Source organism: Galeopterus variegatus, unplaced genomic scaffold (genome assembly GCF_000696425.1).
Source record: "Galeopterus variegatus unplaced genomic scaffold, G_variegatus-3.0.2 Scaffold101, whole genome shotgun sequence".
NCBI classification, from domain to species: Eukaryota; Metazoa; Chordata; class Mammalia; order Dermoptera; family Cynocephalidae; genus Galeopterus; species Galeopterus variegatus.
In genome coordinates, this window is record NW_007726212.1 from 545962 (window position 1) to 567056 (window position 21095).

Consider the following 21095-nt stretch of genomic DNA (forward strand, 5'->3'; position numbering starts at 1 on the left):
CCGTCTGCACCGCCCCGCCGCGCCCCCTGCACCGCCCCCGCCTGCGCTTCCTCCCGCCTCCCCGGCCTGACCGTTCTTTCTGCCGTGCTGTAGACGCTCCGTCAAACTAAAACAAATCGCCAGTCCTCCCACCACGTGCCATTGGAGCACAACAGTGAGGTCATCCGGAGGTCTTCCCGGATCCTCTTTTCCCTCCGTGTGTATTTGCAGACAAAGCCATGGCGTGTCTACACCGTTCTGAGCCCTTTCTTGTCTGGCCTGCTAACGGACGCGTCCCGTGTCCGCAGAGGAGGCGGTGGCGAGCGGCGGGGGCAGGGCTGGTGCCCCGTTGGGAAAGCTGCTGGAGGGGCCGGAGCGGCCCGGCCCAGCAAGATCCCACTTACTGAGGATCGGGGCCTGAGGAGCTGGTCTGGGTAACCTCGAGAAGGGCGTAGGTCGTTTATATTTAGAGAAATACAGTTCAGGAAAAACAAACAAAAACAAAAACCACTAACGTGTGTAATTAGAACACTTTAGATGGGTCAGAAGATGCTTTAGGAGAATCCTTCTGAGTGTTAGTTTTTGCTGCCCGCTGCAGATGACTCCTGGAAACTCCATGCACCCTGGATTCCAAATCAATGAACGCTTCTATCGCCAGGGGGTTTGTGTTCGGGGATCTTGACCTGTGGGGTGGCTCCACTGGTGCCCTTTGACGTTCAGCACTCCTCCTGGATCCCGAGGTGGATATACGTTAAAAGTAATTTTAAGTATATCCACATTGTAGAAAAATTGGGACACAGGAAAGTCTGAAAAGAGAAGTAGTAGAAGGATGTCTTCCCTGTTGTGAACGTTATTATAACACTGTTAGCAGTTTTAGGCTGTTTAAACAGTGTGTCTGTAGTATTTAGATAAATATCCGAATTAAAACAAGAAAAAAATTACCCTAACCCCACCTCTTTCACAGGATCACTGTTAGCATTTTATTCTAGCCCTGTTCGCATTATTTTCTCAATATTTCTCTGTGTTTCCGTACCGTAATTATTACGTATTATCATTTTGCATTCTGTGTTACAAGCATCTTTCCACATAACTGTACATCTTCTACATTTTGAGGGGGTGGGGGTGCAGCTGGCTGGTGCAGGGATCCCAAACCCTTGACTCTGGTGTTATAACTCTGTACTCTAATGAACTGAGCAAATTGGCCAGCCCATTTTCTTCGTTTTTAACTGCGTACTCAACATACATAATACTCCATTGACAGCAAACCCTTGACTCTGGTGTTATAACACTGTACTCTAATGAACTGAGCAAACTGGCCAGCCCATTTTCTTCGTTTTTAACTGCGTACTCAACATACATAATACTCCATTGACAGATAATCTATTTAAACAGTAGCCTATTGTTAACACTTAAATTACTATAAATAATGCTGAGGTAGACCTCTAAGTATATGGCTTTTTCCCTAGTCTGAGATCTTTCTTTGACTTGATCCCCAGAGCTGCAGCTGTTTCGTGGAGAACGGCCCTTCCCCCTGGGATGGGGTGGGATTCTGTGCCACGTTGGCGGCTGCTTTGGGGTTTTCTCTCCCAGCTTCCAGCCCCTGCCCATGCTTTGCTGGTGCTAGGTTAGGCCTTGGGCCCTGGGGAGGGGCACCCTGGAACCTTGAGATTTCAGCTTTCCCCTCTTGCCCACTCCAGCCCCCAACAAATGTGAGCTGAACTGCATTCCCAAGGGGGAGAACTTCTACTACAAGCACAGGGAGGCCGTGGTAGATGGGACGCCCTGTGAGCCTGGCAAATGGGATGTCTGTGTGGATGGCCGCTGCCGGGTGAGTGGTGCCCCAGCCCCTCCTCTCTGAGCTGGCTGGGAGCTTCTTGCAAGTGTCTTTCTGTCCAGCACCAGCAGGGCCAAGTGGCTATCATGAGCTTGGTGTCTTCTCAAGCCCCCAGGACACCAAACCTAGCTCCTAGGGTGACTTGCAGCCATCACAGACACTGTATGACCCCCTTACCTTTTCCTTTGAGAATGCTAGCCCCAAGATAAGAGAAACCCTCTGAGTGGCATGGTCCAAAAACCTGGCTAAAACTGACTTCAGCAAACAAACAAAACAAAACAAACCCCATTGAAGGGTGGCTGCAAGTGCTTGAATGTTGTTGCTGAAAATCTCTTTCTTCTCACCTCTTGGCTTTTCTCTCCTCTGGGTCAGTATCAGGATCAGGCAGGCTGTCCCTGTGAGGGGTGAAGACAGCCACCAGCAGCTCCAGGCTTCTGCTGGACCAACCTGGTGGCTCCAGGGAAAGAGGACCTCTTTCCCAGGAGTTCCAGCAGCCCAGGGCCACCTCTGATTTGTCTTGGGTTGGGTGCACTCTCTTTGAGCAAGGGATATAACCCGCTAGTTTGCCGAAATCCATGTTTGGGGAGTTCCATCCAAACTCTGTGGGAGAGAGGTGGCCCCCAAAGGAAAACGGGATGCTGTTACCAGAGAAGGGGAGATGGATGTTGAGCAGACAGACGGGTGGATTGTCAGCCACAGGCCACATCTGAGGTTTACTTGGCCACCCCCGGCTTGCTTCTGAGTGATTCCTGAGGACCCCTGTCCTACCTGGATTGTTCAGGCACTGGCGTCAGGACGGCCAGCCAGGGCTCAGATCCTGGTGTGCCCACCACTCCCTCTGCTCTCTCCCTTCTCACCCTCATCTGTGCCTGGCAGGTTGTTGGCTGTGACCACCAGCTAGACTCATCAAAGCAGGAGGACAAGTGTCTGCAGTGTGGTGGTGATGGCACAACCTGCTACCCTGTCACAGGCACCTTTGAAGCTAATGACCTCCGCAGAGGTGGGGGTCCCAGTGGGGGATGCAGCTGGGGGCCTCCGGGGGTCTGCAGACTATTCAGACAAGGGCCTGTTTTCTGCCCCTTCCTTGCCTGTCCCACCCTCTGGCTGAGGAGCTCTCACAGCACCCAGAGGGTCTGACCATCCCAGATCGTGTCTGAAAGCCCCCTGGGCTCAGGATGGAGGCTGCACTCTTCACAGGATCCCCCCATGTGCCCACCTGAATTAGGACACGTGCTCAACTTGTCCAGCCTGATCTCACACTTCACCGCCCAATGTCGTCCTCGTCCCTTCTCCCTCCCAGTCTGCTCTGGGTACCCTGAGCCTTCCTGACCCTCTGGCCTTTGTGAGCTGTTTCCTCTGCCAGGAACACTGTTCCCCAAGCCACCCAGCCCTGCCTGTACCCCACTTACCTTCCCTGCCCACAAGCTGTGCTGCCGTGGCACTTGGAATCCTCAGGGGCAACTCCTTCCCGTGGTTTGAATGACGTCGGGGGAAGGACAGCTCAGCATCCCTTCCCCCTCCCCCCATCAGGGTACAACCAGATCCTTGTAGTTCCCGTGGGGGCCACCAGCATCCGCATCGAGGAGGCAGCCGCCAGCAGGAATTTCCTGGGTGAGTCTGGGGCTGCAGGGGGAGGCGCGAACATCCTCCCCAGCTGACTGGGGCTGTCTCACCTGCGTGCAGCGGTGAAGAACATCCGCGGGGAATACTACCTCAACGGGCACTGGACCATCGAGGCAGCCCGGGCCCTGCCTGTGGCCAGCACCGTCCTGCAGTACGAGCGGGGTGCTGAGGGGGACCTGGCCCCTGAACAGCTCCTGGCCCGGGGCCCCATCTCAGAGCCCCTTGTCATCGAGGTGAGCAGGGCTGTGAGGCTAGATGGCAAATGGGCTGCACATGGTCTGCAAGAGGCCGCCATGCCCTGCATACAGGTGGGTTGGGTGCCTCTGGGACTGAGGCTGGCAAGGGGACTGCGGGGGGTGAGGGATGGGGAGAGCCTGGCAGCAGACCTCAATGGGGACCCTCCTGTGGCAGCTCCTCAGCCAGGAGCCCAACCCTGGTGTGCACTACGAGTACCACCTGCCCCTGGGTGCCCCCGGCCTCAGCTTCAGCTGGAGCCACGGCTCATGGAGCGACTGCAGCACGGAGTGTGGTGGAGGTGAGGGCACAGGCCGCGGGGAGGGGTGCAGAATGGGGGCCAGGCCTGCAGCCGAGGACCAGCTGTCGGAGGGGGCTCTGTCACTCACAGCTAAAACTCCCTGAGCCTCAGTTTCCTCATCTGTAAATTGGGGATGATGACACCTGCCTCGGAGCTGTTTGAGACTTAATTGAGATGGCCTGCGGGATGTATCCAGAATGCAGCCTGGTCCAGAGCATGTGTTTGGTGAGTGTTGACTGACTGGCCGTCCGCCATGGCCGGGCCTCTGCACAGGTCACCAGTCCCGCCTGGTGTTCTGCACCATTGACGATGAGGCCTACCCCGACCACATGTGCCAGCACCAGCCACGGCCGACCGACCATCGCTCCTGCAACCCTCACCCGTGCCCGCACACCAAGCGGTGAGGCCCTTGCCAACTCCCTCCACCCATGGTGGGGCCCAAGAACTTGGATGGGAAGGAAGTGGTGTCCCTCAGCCACTTTGGGTGTAGAGCAAAGAGGTTGGGCAGCACAGGGCTCCCCATTGCTATAGCTAGGTTGGGGTGGCAGCTATCACTGGGGGAGGCAGTGACAGGACTTGAGCGTGAGGCCGAGGCCTGTTCTCTCACCCTCATGTGCCCATGCAGTACTCAGACATCCAAGCTAGTGGTGGAAGGGTAGGGGAGTCACTAGAGTCCCTGTCATCTGAGCTGGCAGGGACCTTGGCTCAGCAGATGCCAAGGGGTGGGCCAGGGATCGGCCACAGGGCTTGTTGGCACTGGCAATGCCTTTGTTCGTGCACAAAGGACCTCTTACCTGCACCAGCCCGGAGCATGGCGCCCTGCTGGGGCCCAGCGTGTGTGTGGGAACAGGTAATCTGTGGGCTCCCTGCAGGGTGGGCGCAGTTCCTTCCACCACCTGGCCCTGGTGGCGGCTGGCCCCATGAGATGGTGGTGGGCTTGGCTTTGCATGATGCGGCGGGGCGTCTGGTGGGGCCATTCCATGCTCAGGTGAGCATAGACCCTCAAGAAAATGCCTGTCTGGGGTCAGACCCAGAAGGAATGGAGTCTGACTGAGGTGAAGGGGACTTGGTGAGGAGAAAGGAGGATTCGGGGCGAGGACAGGAGGCTGAGACGCTTGGAGATGCTGGGGAGCACTGGCTCCGGCCTTTGTGCAGAGCTCTTTGGCCCCCACTGCATGACCTGGATGCTCAGAAGATGGGCCAGGGTAGGGCTGGGGTCCTCAGCCCACCCCTGTGTGTAACGGCTGGTGCCCCCTCATGCTGGGCATCTGCCCCACTCCTGGGCCTACCTTACCCGACTCCTACTCCCTGCCAGCTGGAAGATAGGGCCATGGGCGCCCTGCTCAGCCTCCTGTGGAGGTGGCTCCCAGTCCCGCTCTGTCTACTGCATCTCGTCCGATGGGGCTGGTGTTGAGGAGGCGGCTGAGGAGGCCGAGTGTGCTGGCCTTCCTGGGAAGCCCCCAACCACGCAGGCTTGCAACCTGCAGCGCTGTGCAGCCTGGAGTACAGAGCCCTGGGGAGAGGTGAGGCCCTTGGGCTGGATCAGGCTGGGGCAGTAGCACGGAAACCAGAAGCTGGGCCTTGGGCCTGGGGCAGCAGCAGGGCAGGGCTGGGAGGCTTGTCCTCTGCCCTGGAAACTGAGACCCTGGAGGGTAAAGTGACCTACCACATTGCCTTGGGAGCTGTGGCCAAGGCTGGGGCTGGAAGCACATACCTGGAACCCAGGCCAGGGCTCCTCCTCCTTCTCCAGGACCCCAGGGCAGGGCAGGAAAGGCCTGGCCTGGGCACAGTGTTTGGGGGTGAGGGAGGGGCTGACAGTGTCTAGGGCTGCCAGTCATTGCTTTCAGCACCTACATATGTTCACGTTGCAATCGAGGCATTGTGGAAAACACACCTCAGCCTGATGTCAGCAGCTATGGTACAGGCTGTGTGACCTCAGGGGAGTGACTGGGCCTGGGAGCAGGACGTGGGCAGTAGAATGCTGCCCGCACAGCAGGCCAGTGGGCCTCCAGCTGTCTGACTGGCGTGGCTCCTCTGGGTAGGGGTGAGCTCCTGCTGACAGCTTGGTCCTTGCAGTGTTCTGTCAGCTGTGGCGCTGGCAGCCGGAGGAGGAGCGTCACTTGCCGGGGTGCTGAGGGGTCTCTGCTTGATGCCATGGCATGCTCCTCGGAGGACCAGCCACCCCTCACTGAGCCCTGTGTGCATGAGGACTGTCCCCCCATCAGTGACCAGGCCTGGCGTGTCGGCACCTGGGGTCTAGTGAGTGCTCTCCCTATACCTGCTGCCTAGCCCTGGTTCCTTGGGTCTCTGATAGGCACACGAGCCCTGCCCTTGGATCTGACACACGTCACTGGGCACCTTCCCCTCCTCTCTTCCTCGTGGGTACCCCCACCCCCAGCCTCAGGGTCTCTCTCTCCCCACTCTCACCCATGGGCCTCAGTGCTCCAAGAGCTGCAGCTCAGGCACCCGGAGGCGACAGGTGGTCTGTGCCATTGGGCCACCCAGCCACTGCAGCAGCCTGCAGCAGTCAAAGCCCTCAGACGTGGAGCCCTGTAACACGCAGCCCTGCCACCTTCCTCAGGGTAAGGACATGAGGGGCAGGGGGGAGACCGGCCCAGCCTCTCTCCCACTCACAGCAAGCCCAGAAAGCACTTCCAGCTCTGAGCCTGGGCCTGTGCCATGCCAGCGCCTGGGCCACCCTTCTCCCGCATCTCTCCCACCGACGCCTTTGCCATCCGTGAAGCCCGACTCGCGTGCAACCTCACGAGCGAGCCCTGTTTTCCTCTACTCAGAAGTAGCATCTCCCTCTCACAGCATGTTGTCATTTCTGTGTCACTGTCCATTTCCTTGCACTGCTGTGGTTGTCTACAGTGTGTCAGGGCTACAAGCTTCTCGAGGGCTGGGCCCATGACTTCCTTTTTCCTCTTTTTACCCCCACAGAACTTACCTAGCACATGGCAGGTGCTCAGTAAATGTTCGTTGAATGACTGAGTGACTGAGTGTGCAGGGACGGGGGAGGTCCAGGAAAGACCATCCTCACGCGTGGCTGTGCCTCTGTCCTCCCCCTCTCCAGAGGGTTTTCCAGACCAGTGGAAAAGGAGGCATCCCAGGCATGAGGACCTGCAGGAGGAAGGGCACAGAGGCCAGCATTTCCGTGGTGTGAGGATGTGACATTGAGGAAAGTTGTGGGTTGTGGCTGAGTTGGGGTGGGGAGGGGAGTGGCCTTCTGATACTGCAGAGAGCTGGGTCTGGCCTTGATGTGCCAGTGATGGGGGGTCTGTGAGCTGTAGGGACCTCGGGGGGGGGATGGCAGGATTCCGATGGAGGTGCGTGGCAAGTGTCTAACAACCAGACATGGGTTCAAATCCACTCCATTACTGACAGTCATGTGGCCCTGGGCTAGTAGATCCCTCTGCTCTGTGATTTTCAGTTTTCCCATCTGTACAATGGGGTAAAAAGAGTGACTTTCCAGGCTTGTGGTGGGTCACATGGCACAATGCCTGCTTCGTAAACAAAGGGTGGATAGTAGTGGTGAGGCAATGTGGGGAAGCTCAGGCTCAGGAACCATCCAGAGGTTCCCTGTGTGCCTCAGCCCGGGACTGGCCCTCGGGGCTCACCGGCAGGAAGACCCTCAGGGCTCCATCTCTGGGCAGAGGCACTCAGCTCCACAGAGCCCTGGACACCTTCCTGGAAGAGGCAGCCTTGAGCCTGCCTCAGGGGCTAGTAGGATTCACATAGAAAGGAAGGAAAGGAAAAGAGAGTTTCGGGCCAGGCTGAGTCGTAAAATAACTTTTATTTCTATTTTTAGAATGATAAAATGATGTGTGCTCGTTATGGAAATTTTGGAGAAATTAGAAAAGTAGTATATGGCAAAATATTTATTTATTTATTTTTTCTAAAAGATGACCGGTAAGGGGATCTTAACCCTTGGCTTGGTGTTGTCAGGACCACACTCAGCCAGTGAGCAAACCGGCCATCCCTATGTGGGATCCGAACCCGTGGCCTTGGTGTTACTAGCACCGCACTCTCCCGAGTGAGCCACGGGCCGGCCCCTATGGCAAAATATTTAAATTGCCCTTAATCTCATCCACTCATGAGATTAATGTTTAGTGTATTTCCTTGTGTGTGTAATTTTGTATCTGTTTCTTCCTCTTAATGCTGTACTGTGTGTGAACATTTTCCAGTCTCATGATTTCTAGGGGTTCCACAGAAGTCCATGATGGGTGATAATTTCGAATTTAGGTGGTTTTGGTACTTTGGATACTGAAACCATAATGCTGTAGTGCCGTGTGCCTGGAGGAAGGGGAGGGGTGTGGGGGAGCAGGGCCGTGGTGCAGGGGCCCTCCGAGGGACAGGTGTCTGAGTGGACCCCCAGCTGCTCTTCTGCCTCCTCTTTTCTAGACTCTAGAATGGTGTCTCCAATGCAAGTTACTTATGTCATTTTAAATATTTTAGAGCCAGGTTAAAAAAAATAAAAAGAAACAGGTGAATTTCTATTTAAGAATGTATTTTATTTAACCTAGTAGAAATGTTTTCAACATGTAATCAGTATAAAAATTATTGATGGGATATTTTACATTCTCTTTTACAAGATTTTTTTTAAACAAAATCTTCAAAACCCAATGTATGGTTTACAGTTACAGCACATCTCAATTCAGATGTTAAATTTTCACTGGAATACTTCATCTATATTTAGGTTTCATAAAATGTACAGTTGAAAAAGTATATTCACATGCCCAGGTTGTTCCAAACATACTTAAATATTTTTCCATAAGTGAATCAAGTATCAGTTTTAAAATTTCAAATTAAGTTGTTTACAAATTAAATTTAAAACTTAGTTCTTTAGTCACTCTAGCCACATTTTAAGGGCTCAGCAGCTCTGAGACCAATAAAGGGCCCTCAAACTGGCCCTCAGCCCAGGGTGAAAGGAGGTCCCTAGCAGGTAATGCTCTTAGGGCTGGGGCAATGCTGGAAGGCTTCAGGCCTCAGGCCTCCGGCTTCCAGCTTCCAACTAAATTGATCTAATAGGCCAGGGGAGCCATTGAAAATTTTGGAGCTAAAGAGTGATACCATGAAAGCTATTTAGGAGGACAAATTTGTCCCACCCCTGAGGGTCATAGTGAAGTGGAGAGAGACGGGAGGGAGGCAGGAGCTCATGAGAGCAGAATATAGAAAGCTGAGCGCTAGACAGGGCCGTGGAAACGCAGCAGCAGGCATGGACCCGCAGGGTGTGCGAAGAGGGGTCCTGGACTCGGAGTGAAGCCTGAAGAAATGGAAGAGAAGAGTCACACAATGGGGAGCCAGACAGCAGGACGGGCTTGGCAGAGATGACTTTAAATTCGAGGTGATAGAGGGACAGCAGGCAGAAATTCCCGGACTGAGGACTGCACATACAGATGAGAACGTGGGGGGTTGTGTGTGGGAGGTGGTAGATCTGGGGAGAGAGTTTGAATCAGCCTTGTGCCAGGCTTTACCCTGGTATGATAAATACAATTAAAACATATTTTACGGGCCGGCCCGTGGCTCACTCGGTAGAGTGCGGTGCTGATAACACCAAGGCCCCGGGTTCGGATCCCATATAGGGATGGCCGGTTCGCTCACTGGGTGAGCGTGGTGCTGACAACACCAAGTCAAGGGTTAAGATCCCCTTACCGGTCATCTTTTTAAAAAAAAAAAAAAGAATTAAACAAGGAACGTTAGCAGACATTAAAGACATTAAAAAGATAGTAAAAGGATATTATGAACGAAAAAAAAAAAACAAAAAAAAAACATATTTTACCATATATCTATTGGAGTCTTCCAATCCCCAATTGTTATTAATATTCCTGGTGACTGGCAAGATGTAGTCCTTGCAGGAATGGGATATTCACTTATTTCATTTTTTTTTATAACTTTATTCTATTATATAGTAATATGCTTATTGTGGAAAACTTGAGAACATTAACAAAGAAAGGACCTCCCCCACTTTCTCCTTAAGCACCCAGAAATTTTCACTATGAGGGGCCCAACAGCCAGCTCAGTTGGTTAGAATTGCTGGTGCTTGTAACACCAGGATCCAGGGTTCCATCTCTGTCTGGACAGCTGCCAAAAAAACCCCCCAAAGTTACAGAAACTTTCACTATGAACATTTCAGGGTGTGTCCCGCAAGTTTTCTCTTATGCATCAAAAAAAAAAAAAAAAAAAAAAAAAAAAAAAAAAAATCCTGTGGTCCTGATTTTCTCTACTCAACCTTTTACATTTTTCTCCAGCATTTTATGATGAAAAATCTCTTTAACAACTTTATTGAGGTTGTTTAAATACAACATACCATAAAAAACATCCATTCTAGTGGTACAATGATTTTTAGTAAATTTACCAAGTTAGATGAGATGAAAAATTTTAAACATGCTGAAAAGTTGAGGGAAATGTATAGCGAGCAGCCGTGTACCCACCATCTAAATCCTATAATCCATATTTTGCTATATTTGCTTTTTCATTATTTAGTCTCCTTCCATCCCTTCATCCTTCAATCCAATTTTTTTTATTATAGAATTTTTTTATTGATGTGAAATTTATATAGCATACAGCTAACCCATTGGAAGTGTGCAATTTGGTGGTATTTAGTGTATCATTTTAGTCTTTGGTTACAGCCATCCTAGTGGCTGTGGTGGTATTTCATTGTGGCTTTGATTTGCATTTCCTTAATAATCAATGATGTTGAACATCTTTTCATGTGCTTGTTGGACATTTGTATATCTTCTTTGGAGAAGTGTCTAATTTTTTTGCTCATTTTTTAATTGTATTGTTGTCTTTTCATCAATCCAATTTTTTTAAAAATGTACATGCCATTTTTTGTTTCCTATAGTTGGGATCATAACATAGAGGCTAATTTTATATCTGGTCCTTCTTTTTGCAGAACATGTAACATTACATGTTCTGTGAGACCAAAGACTCTGAAATGTGGAAGGGGGTTCTAGGCAGTCACAGGCCCTGCCCGTCTTCCCTTTTGCTGTGCTGGGTTCCCTGGACCCTTCCCGTGGTCAGGGCTGGCCACCACTCAGGCCCTTCTTCTCTTCCCTCCCTCTGCACTCCACACTGACTGCCTGGCTCCCTGCAGAGGTCCCCAGCATGCAGGATGCACACGCCCGCCCCAGAGACCCCTGGATGCCTGTGGGCCCTCAGGAGTCCCCTGCCTCAGGTGAGAAGCTCAGTCGCAGCCCCACCCAGGGCACTGTCATCTCTGTCTAAGTGATGGTGTCTGGAGGTGGAGGTAAGGGTGGGGTTGCAACCATAGTCAAGGGGAGAGTGGTCTGCCGGGGAGTGGGGGGAACGGCGGGGGTTGGAGGAAGGTGGGCCCTATGTGGACACGGATGGAGGGTGAGGAGCCAGGTGGACACATCAGCATGTCTTTTGCTTCCTCTTCTTTTAGACTCCAGAGGCCAATGGTGGGCAGCCCAGAAGCAACCCTCAGCCCTGGATAACCCCAGAGAAGAACAGGTCCCCCACCTGTCAGCCCAGGGCCCAGCTCCCTCTCTGCAGCAGTTCCCACACTGGCAGCCCCTGAGGTCTAGCCCAGGGTCCCTTGACTGCAGACACAGCCCCCATGGGTGCTGCCCCGATGGCTACACTGCATCTCTCGGGCCACAGTGGCAAGGCTGTCCCAGCACCTCGTGTCTGCAGAGCAGGTAGGTGCTGGAGGCAGCCCTTCCTCCTTACCAGGACTAAGAGGGAAGGTAGGGGCTGGGGGCTAAAGGGGGAGCCAGTGTCTCTGGTCAGAAAGGGGGTGGGGTGGGTTTGCAGAGCTCAGGAATAGGACTCCCAAGATTTTGTCTCTGAGCTGCCCTGATTGTGCAATCTTGGGGACTTGGCTTCCTCTTGATGAGTCTCTAAGAAGGCCAATGGGGTATGATTCTAGCTCTCTGATCCAAACCAGGCTCTGCAACCCAATGGAAAGGTTGGACAGAGGCTGAGCAGTTCCTAACAATCTTCCTGACAATTCTACCCACTCCAGCCATGCAGAGAGGGGCTGAGCCATCCCACCCCCACCAAATATCCTCCCTGTGGTTCTCCTCTTTCCACGGCCTGCCCTGGACATGTCCCCAGCATGTACCCACACCCTCAGGGTCTGGGGTGCTAAGGGCACAGGCTTTGGGCCCAGCAGCCTAGGGGTGATTTCCAGCTTAGTCACTTACCAGCTGTGTGCTGGGTGACTTGGAGCAAGTTACTTAACCTCTCTGGTCTTGGCATCCTCTTCTGAGAATTGGGAACCATGACAGCCACTGGGTGGGGTTATTGTGAAGATGGAATAAATCACAGATTGCTGGCATGTAGAAGGTGCTTTGATACATTCCTCCTCTCATCTTCCTTCCCAACACCTGGCTGGTGGAGGTGAGATAAACGGTGGGTTCCTTTGAACCCCCGTTTCTGCCTCATCTCCCATCTGCTGCTATTTTGTAAAAATGGAATGTAAACTAAATATCAGGGAACCTGATATTTGGGCAGACTCAGATCAATTTCCCCGTTCTTGGTTTTGTGGTGGGTGTGTGAGTTGAGGATCTGTCAGTCACTAGGGGTACAGCCTCTGCTCATTGTGTTACTGTTGTCCTCCCTGGTGCCTGCAATGTATTGGTGGATGTAGGCAGAGGCTGGGGCACACAAAATGGTATGCCCTGTGCCGGGATGCACCCTCTCCCACCAGGTCCTCACCTAGTCAACCCCCCATGCAGAGAGCCTGGGTCCTAGGATGCTGGAAGTTCAGGCATGGGGTCCCTGGAAGGGTGGGGGTCAGGGCTGGGCAGTGAGGGAGGGCTGTGCAATGTCTGCCTAGGTACGGGTGCTGCCCTGATGGCATGTCTGTGGCTGAGGGACCCTATCATGCTGGCTGCACAAGTTCTTACAGTGCTGACAACAGTAGGAGCAGACCAGGGTTGAGAGCAGTAGCTTCCGTGGTAAGTGTCTGGCACACATGGGGCGGTGGAGTGGGTGGGAAGGAGTTCAGCCCTGTTTAGTGCCACTGACCCAGAATCTTTGCACCTGTGCCTTCAGAGAAGGGAGGGCCCTGCCAACCTGGGCCATCCTTTCTAGGGCACAGGGCTTCAGAGATAGTCCTGGGCTGGGGCTGGGAGTGTATCCAACATTCTCCTGGCCTCTGACAATCTCCTCTAGGCAGGGGTTATATACCCTGGGCTCAGTTCTTTCTGTTCCCCCTGCTGCCACTGCCTGCCTCCTCCCTGCTGACTCCTGCCCCAGCAGCCCAGTCCTCATCAAGAACCAGACCCATTCTGAACTTCCCAACCCTGGGCTTCCTTCCCAGGCCCCCAAGGCCCACCAGCCCCAGGCCCAGCAGAATGAGCCCAGAGAGTGCAGGGGCTCCCAGTTTGGCTGTTGCTATGACAATGTGGCCTCTGCAGCTGGCCCCCTTGGGGAAGGCTGTGTGGGCCAGCCCAGCTACGGTGAGTGGATGCCCCCTTCTCATCTTCCTGGTGGGTCAACTCTGGTCCAACTGTGTCCCCAGCCCCCACCCAGAGCCAAAGACCTTCATACTGTCTCAGTTTTTCATCCATTTCTTCCATAAACATTTATTGGGCACCCACTAGGTGCCAGACAAGAGAATAGTTTTGATCGTTCTTGTATCCAACACGTTGCACTTGAGGCTGCCTGGCTGCTTGTGGGAGTCAGGGAAGGTTATAGGTGTGGATTCCAAGGAGGAGAAAGGCCCATCCTGCACCCAGGAGCCAGCCCTCTCCTGAGGCAGAGATGGTGCAGGGTGGTCGGTGCTGGGATGGGCGGAGGTGTCCTGATCCTTCCTGGAATGTGGGTGGGGCAGCCAGAACTTGTCATGGAGGGACGGTGGGGAGATCACTGAGGCTGGAGCAGGGGATGCATGGGTGGAGCTGCCAGGGACCATCATGTGTCATCAAAAGCGAGCCTGGGGCTGGTGGTCAGGGCTCCACAGGAGGCTGGACACCCAGATGGGCAGCCATGGTCACATCTGAATGTGGAGAGAGAGCAGGCTATGCTGGCGAGGAGGGCAGTTAGCAGTGCAGGCTGGGGACTGGAGCCTGGTTCAGAGGCTGGTGTAGAGTCCTGGGGATAAAGATAGGCTGTTGCTGGGCATCTTCACAGGCCAGGAGGCTCAGGCCTGGGACCTCATCATGAGCTAAGCAGGCAGGGTCAAGCCCTGGTGTTGCTGTGTGTGTACACTCCAGGGGTCCAGTGGCAGGGGGTAGGGGCACGAGGGAGCCAGCCCAGGGCTCCCTGACCTCCTGGAGGGAGGGAGGTGTGGGTTGAGGCTGCTGTGGCCCCAGCCTGGGGCAGGTCTGGGCAGTGGACAGATTCTGGTGGAAGGAAGTGTTTTGTGCCTCAATGGCCAGGTCAGCGGCCCAGGCAGGGGTGTAGACGTGCTCTGTAAACTGCAAAGGGTTTGGCTCCTAAGTCTGAGACCAAGGGGATGGCAGGTGGAGCTTTATTACTGGGCACCTCGGTGACATGTGTCCTATCCCTGCTCCCCAGCCTACCCCGTACGGTGCCTGCTGCCCAGTGCTCATGGCTCCTGTGCAGACTGGGCTGTCCGCTGGTACTTCATCGCCTCCGTGGGCCAGTGTAACCGTTTCTGGTATGGCGGCTGTCACGGCAATGCCAATAACTTTGCCTCAGAGCAGGAGTGCATGAGCAGCTGCCGGGGGCCCCAACACGGGACCCGCCATGCCGAGCCTGGGGCCTCTGGCCAGAGCACCCCCACAGATGGAGAAGGACAGCAGGAGCCCCGCTGGCAAAGGACAGGGACCACAGTACAGAGAAAGCCCCTGCCTTCTGGTGGCCTCAGGCGGCAAGACCAAGAGCTTGGGCCGGGGGAGACCCCTCTTGCCCAGGCCTTTGGAGAACGGCCTAGGGGCCAGGAGCTTGGGCCCAGGACCCCTGGGCTAGACGGAAATGCTGGACGGCCATTGCCACCCTACCGCAGATCGTCCTACAGGTGAGGCCTGCCCTCCCCAGGTAGAGGGACAGAGCACCCAGGCCAGGGGTGAGCCTATTGCAGCTGCAACTCTGAGCTTAGCTGGCCCTACTTCCCCATCCCCAACTTCTAATCCTCCAGCCAGCCCTGCCTGGTGGACCTTGTTCCCCTCCTTCTACAGATGGGGAAGCTGAGGCCTCAGAGACATGAACTCATCTGGTGTCTAATGTTCACTGGTGTGGATACTGGCTTCTGGGTTCTCAATCAGATCTTAGCGAGTATATCCTGGGGCCTGTCTAGCTGGAAAAGCTTACCCACTTCTTGACCTTTGGCAAGGCACCCAACTTCTCTAAGCCTCGGGTTCTTGACCTGTAAAATGGTGACATTATCTCCTGCTCTGTATATCTCATAGATTTGGTGTGGGTTTCACTTGTTATTACTCCTGGGACTGGATCATATTAGTGAGGGATTTGGGAAGATTAAAAACAAAATTAAGAAATTAAAACTTTAGATTCTACAGGATTCAAGTGTGTAGTTTAGCCCCCATGTGAATCTGATATGTGTCATCCCTCCCCAACCTCCTCCCCATGCCCGGGGCTTTGTGCCTACCTTGCTGCTGTTGCAAGAGCAGGGTGAGGTAGCAGTGCCTGGGGGTGTGGTGGGGAGGTTGGGGAGGGTAGATACCTGAGTCCATGGGCTTCTGGAGCTTGGCCTCCCACGAAACCCTCTGGCCCTGCAAGTGCCTGTGACATGACAGATGCCAAGCCATCTGTTGTGGGACACACTACTCAAGGGGTGGTCCCTGGTACTGGCACTCATGCCAGCAGGCAGATCTTCACCTCCCACCTCTCCAGGATTAGCTTGGCAGGCTTGGAGCCCTCCCTGGTGCAGGCAGCCCTGGGGCAGTTGGTGCAACTCTTCTGCCCAGATGGCACCTCCCCGGAACCCCAGGCTGGGTGGCAGAAAGATGGCCAGCCCATCTCCTCTGACAGGTGTGTGTGCAACAGTGATAGTCCCCCGCCTCCTCTGACAGCTGTGTATGTGACACTCCACTGCCCCTCTTCTCTGACAGGTGTCCCACAGCAGCCCCTCTGACCTCCCCTGGCAGGGAGTGGGGGGTGGTGAGTGGGCACAGGAGTGCTCTGTGGGACCATGGTCCCCTATGGCAGGAGCACTGTGACCTGAGGGAGGACTCATTGTCCTCAGGAGCCCAGAGCTCACATCTCCCCTCGACACCCCATTCAGGCACAAGTTGCAGTCTGATGGCTCCCTGGTCATCAGCCCTCTGCGGGCAGAGGATGCTGGCACCTACAGTTGTGGCAGCACAAGGCCAGGTCGTGGCTCCCAGATCCAGCTTCGCATCACAGGTCCCTGTCCCCACCCCATCTACCACTGGGTTCTCATGAGGGTGAGATGGGAAGGATGGGAGGGCTTGGGCTAGGGCTACCCCTCCACTAGAGGGGCCTAGGGGGCTTCTTGGTGTCAGGTGCCACCTTGTGGCCCTCATTTCTCCACATGCCCCCCGCTGGCCTCATGGCCCACCCTTCCTTCTCCCACTCCCTTCTCCCCACAGCTCACACCTTGCATCTTCTGGCTTCATGACAGGGGGTGACATGGCCATGCTGTCTGAGGCTGAGCTGAGGCACTTCCCTCAGACCAGGGACCCAGTCCAGCGCCACAGTTCTCAGGACTCTGGCCTAGGGGGTAATGCAGGGGGCCTGGGGACCGTCTCCTCCTCACACCAAGGGACCGCAACCAGGTAACAGCTCAGCAATGCCATTTTGTTCTCAGCCTCCCCCATCCGAGAGGGCCATGGCCAGTGGTCTCCATGGGTGAGAGGAGGGAAAGGTGTGTGTGCTGTGACCGGGCCTCACTGGCCCCTGCACAGGGCTCCACGAGTCAAGGACTAGAAAAACATGGCTCCCTGAGTGGGGCCTCTGGAGGAGGAAGGGGAACCCCATACCCCCAAGCAGGGGGAGTGGTGCAGCTCCTCAGGTCCAGGACTCAGGAACTGAGGGAAGGGAAGAGCACCCAGGGCTCAAGGGCCTGAGACGGCTTCTTGGAGGAGGGTCTGGAGCTGGCCTTGGGGAATGGTTCCATTTACAGATGGGAGGCAGAGGGCTGAAGGGGACGCCCAAGTCAAGGGCCTGGTGGCAAATGTGCAGGGCAGGAAGAAACAGTTGGAGGTGCTGGGTGATGGGTGTGTCTGGCCAGACACAGGTGGGGCAGTGGGGAAGTGGCTTTTAGACGTTACCCCAGGTAGTTATTGATGGTGAGCACAATAAAGGGGTAGGAAGCTGACTTTAACTGGATGGGGAGCAGGGGGCCATGGGGCTCATGCAGAGGTCCCCAGGGGAGAAGGGGAGGCAGTGGCAAGGGCCCCTTATGGCCATGGGCTGCTTACTTTGCAGGCTGCGTCTGGACCGTAACCAGCCCAGGGTGGTGGATGCCAGTCCAGGCCAGCGGATCCGGCTGACCTGCCGTGCTGAAGGCTTCCCGCCCCCAGCCATTGAGTGGCAGAGAGATGGGCAGCTCATCTCTTCTCCCAGGTTTATCCAGCTCCTCTCCCCTCCCTCCTGTTCTTCCTGCAGCCCCACCCCATCCTGTGGCCACTGCAGAGGGGTTGTCACCCTGGTCATTCCTGAGCAGGACTCCCAGGGTTATGGAGAGAGAGAGCTGCTGGGCAACGGACTCCTTGGGCAGGGCAACACTTGGGTCTCTGGGCCCTTCCAGAGTGGGGTTAATGGACAGAAATAAGATGCTGGCTAACAAAGGCGATGGCTGAGGGAGGAAATGGAGTCAGAACACACATTTTGGGTGTAATCATAATCGCTAACCTTTATTGAGTACATACTGAGTGTGAGGCTTGTTCTATCACATAATCTGCAAAAGAGCCATATTGAGGTAGGTGCTATTTTCCCCCCATTTTTTTTTTCCCTTTTTGTCTTTTTTCGTGACCGGCAACTGATCGCAACCCTCAGTGTCGCGCCTGTACCGGACCGGGACCGGCAACGGGATCACAACCCTCAGTGTTGCACCCGCACCTCACTCAGCCAGTGAGCGGCTGGTCTGTGTGTGGGATCCGAACCCTCGGCGGGAGCGCCACTGCGCTCCCAAGCGGCGCACTGTAGCAGTGCGCCACCGGGCCGGCCCTTTCCCCGTGACCGGCAACTGATCGCAACCCTCAGTGTCGCGCCTGTACCGGACCGGGACCGGCAACGGGATCACAACCCTCAGTGTTGCACCCGCACCTCACTCAGCCAGTGAGCGGCTGGTCTGTATGTGGGATCCGAACCCTCGGCGGGAGCGCCACTGCGCTCCCAAGCGGCGCACTGTAGCAGTGCGCCACCGGGCCAGCCCTTTCCCCCCATTTTACACACAGAAGCTTAACATCACACAACTCGTAAGTGGTAGAGCCAGGATTCCTACTAAATGAATATAGCAAAGTAGAGACCAAACCAAAATTATTTTGTATCTGAAAAATTGAAATGATTTATTGTTAGGCTTAAAAGCCAGACATTTTAAAGTAAATTAAAGGGCCAGCAGCTGGAGGCTGTCAGGGCCTGAGGCTGACCAGCGCTTTGGCCAGACCCCACTGAACAGCAGGGGCTGCTCAGCCTCTCACCAGGGACTGGAAGACCATGCCCCACCCAACCCCCGGCCTGGAGCCAACTGACTGTGCTTGGTCCCCAGACACCAGCTACAGCCTGACGGTTCTCTGGTCATCAGTCCAGTGGCCATGGAAGATGGTGGCTTCTACACCTGTGTCGCTTTCAATGGGCAGGACCGAGACCAGCGATGGGTCCAGCTCAGAGTTCTGAGTAAGGTGTCAGTCCTGACTGGGGCCAATGGCCTTTGAGGTCAGGTGATCTGTGTAGTGGTTGACAGTGTCTCTTCCTTGTGCCCAGGTGAGCTGACGATCACAGGGCTGACCCCTACTGTGACAGTGCCAGAGGGTGACACAGCCAGGCTGCTGTGTATGGTGGCAGGAGAAAGTGTGAACATCAGATGGTCCAGGTAAAGGCTTGTCCAGGCTATCCTGCCTTCAGACCTTCACAAACTCAGCTTGGGCGGTCCACCTTTCTGCCAGGGATGTTGCTGTAACTACTGCCCCCACCCCTCTTCTCCCATTCCTGCCTCCAGGCCTGGTGCTGGGGAGGGGGCTACAGCACTGTTATCCCTACACAATGAAGTCCTAAAGGACGGCTTGCTTTTCTGCTGGTTGGGTTTCTTAACTTCAGCTCTATTGACATTTTGGACTAGATAAGTTTTGGTTGTGGGGGGCTGTCCTGTGCATTGCAGGATGTTTAGTAGCATCCAGGGCATCTACCTGCTAGATGTCAAGCACCCCCAACCACAAATCATGACAATAAAAAATGTCTCCAGACATTGCCAAATGTTCCCTGGGTGGCAAAATCTCCTGTGGGGTTGAGAACCACCGGACTACACTCAGCTTTGGGAATTTCAGTGGTCTTTTTCCCCAGATTAGCTGGTACTTGTTCATTCATTGATTCAGTGAACATTTTTTGCCCCCCTCCTTCTCTAGAATGTGCCAGGACTAGGCCAGGTTCTGGGGTCGAGCTCCAGATGAGACCTGCCCCAAATGCTGTCTCTGCAGAGGAGCATGAGGCTGCTTCAGATCTGGGAGAGCTGAAGGAGTGGCTAGGGAGCTGATTTTGGCTGGGCCTTGGTGACTGAGGGGAAAGGACATTCTTGGTGGAGGAAGCAGCCAGTGCCAAAGGTGGTATTTTAAAGAGGTTGCTAGGATGGAAACAGGCCTGTGCACTGGAAGGGAGAAGGGATGGGGATGTAAGGGTTGGCTGCCTCTTGCCTGCCTTGGTGCCAGGGGAAGGCAGCAGGGAGCCACTGGGGGTTTCTCAGCTGGTACACTCGCTCCAGTGCTCCCCTGATCAGATCCTGTCGTGCCTGTATCTTCAACTTGGCCTCTCCTAGATCTTCCCAGGTATAAACATGCTCATGACTCCCCTCTTCAAAATAAAACAAAGAATCTGTATTTCCCTGTAAACAGTGTGCTTATATTGTCACCACAGCTGTCCATACTGGCTGTCACCTCCCTACTCACTTCTCAGCCCCTGCTCCAGGGATACTGCCCTGGCCAAGGCCACCAACTACTCCACTGTTTCCTAACTCCCCTGGCCCCATCTGAGTTCTTATGTGACCTGTAGTGTTCTTCTGCTGACCACTTGCTCCTTCCTGAAATACTGTACTCCCTTCCCTTGGCTCCAGGAAACCACTGTCTTCTGGTGTGCCTCCAGGCCTGTCTTCATATTGTCTCACTGTATGACTTCACCTTGGACAACCGTGTACTTGTAGACAGGCACTTTCTGGGACCATCCAGTGCTGATACACCACCTGGGTCCAGATTCTGAGCTCCAGACCTCAAATCTGATGCTGCCTGGTATCTTACAGGCATCCCAAATTTGAACCATGTACCCCTCACCCTGTCCTGATCTCCCCAGGTTGGAGGGACACCACCATCATCTACTAACCCAAGCTAGAAACATTTATCAGCCTTGATTTCTTCCTCTCCTGTACCTCCCACATCTGACCTTCACCCATCTCCCTTTATTTACTGCCTCTGTCATCTACTCTGAGTGTACCACGGCAGCAGCCACTTACCTGGTGTCTCTCCCCTTCCCACACTGCAGTCCAAGTGAAAATATCACGTCAGTCTCTGACTAGCTCTCGCCCCTCTCTAGCCTCCCATCAACACTTCCCTTGCTTGCTCCAGCCCTGACCTTCCTTCAAGCTTCCTGGACTCTCCCTCTCCATGGGCCAGCTGCTGCCTCCTCCCCCACTTCCTCCTCAGATCAAGTCTCAGCTAGCCCCCTTCCTCAGGAAATAAGGCTTCCCTAAAGGCCTGCACCCCCTCCCCAGTGCCCTGGAGGCAGGGAGTGCTTAGTGCTTGGATCATTTCATCCAGCATAGGGCCTGGTACCAAACTGCTGCTTAAGAGACCTTTGTTAGTGAAAAGCCAAAGAGGGATTCCTTTACAGATTAGAAGCAAACTTACAGTAACTCAGCTCAGTGTGCTTGCTTCATGCAAGTTCACCTCACTTGTATTCTTTTGCTTTGATAGCATTCTCCTGTCTTTTTGGTGCACCTGACCCAATTCTTCCTTGAGGTTAAAGGTCACTGTTTACCTTCAAGGGGAGGAAGTAGGGGTTGGC

At 54.5% G+C, this 21095-nt stretch overlaps 1 protein-coding gene across 1 annotated transcript in view; it reads left to right on the plus strand.

Annotated features, from left to right (window-relative positions):
• The window catches only part of PAPLN (papilin, proteoglycan-like sulfated glycoprotein), a 34968-nt gene that overhangs the window by 7033 nt on the left and 6840 nt on the right, over window positions 1-21095 (plus strand). The window contains exons 5-23 of the mRNA XM_008583969.1: window positions 1677-1807; window positions 2690-2813; window positions 3497-3669; window positions 3848-3971; window positions 4245-4371; window positions 5287-5494; window positions 6048-6230; window positions 6412-6553; window positions 11068-11148; window positions 11380-11635; window positions 12778-12898; window positions 13264-13402; window positions 14463-14925; window positions 15759-15896; window positions 16150-16271; window positions 16510-16663; window positions 17316-17453; window positions 18598-18725; window positions 18813-18921. Coding sequence (XP_008582191.1) covers window positions 1677-1807; window positions 2690-2813; window positions 3497-3669; window positions 3848-3971; window positions 4245-4371; window positions 5287-5494; window positions 6048-6230; window positions 6412-6553; window positions 11068-11148; window positions 11380-11635; window positions 12778-12898; window positions 13264-13402; window positions 14463-14925; window positions 15759-15896; window positions 16150-16271; window positions 16510-16663; window positions 17316-17453; window positions 18598-18725; window positions 18813-18921 — 3061 coding nt within the window. The remainder of the gene's footprint in view (window positions 1-1676; window positions 1808-2689; window positions 2814-3496; window positions 3670-3847; window positions 3972-4244; window positions 4372-5286; window positions 5495-6047; window positions 6231-6411; window positions 6554-11067; window positions 11149-11379; window positions 11636-12777; window positions 12899-13263; window positions 13403-14462; window positions 14926-15758; window positions 15897-16149; window positions 16272-16509; window positions 16664-17315; window positions 17454-18597; window positions 18726-18812; window positions 18922-21095) is intronic.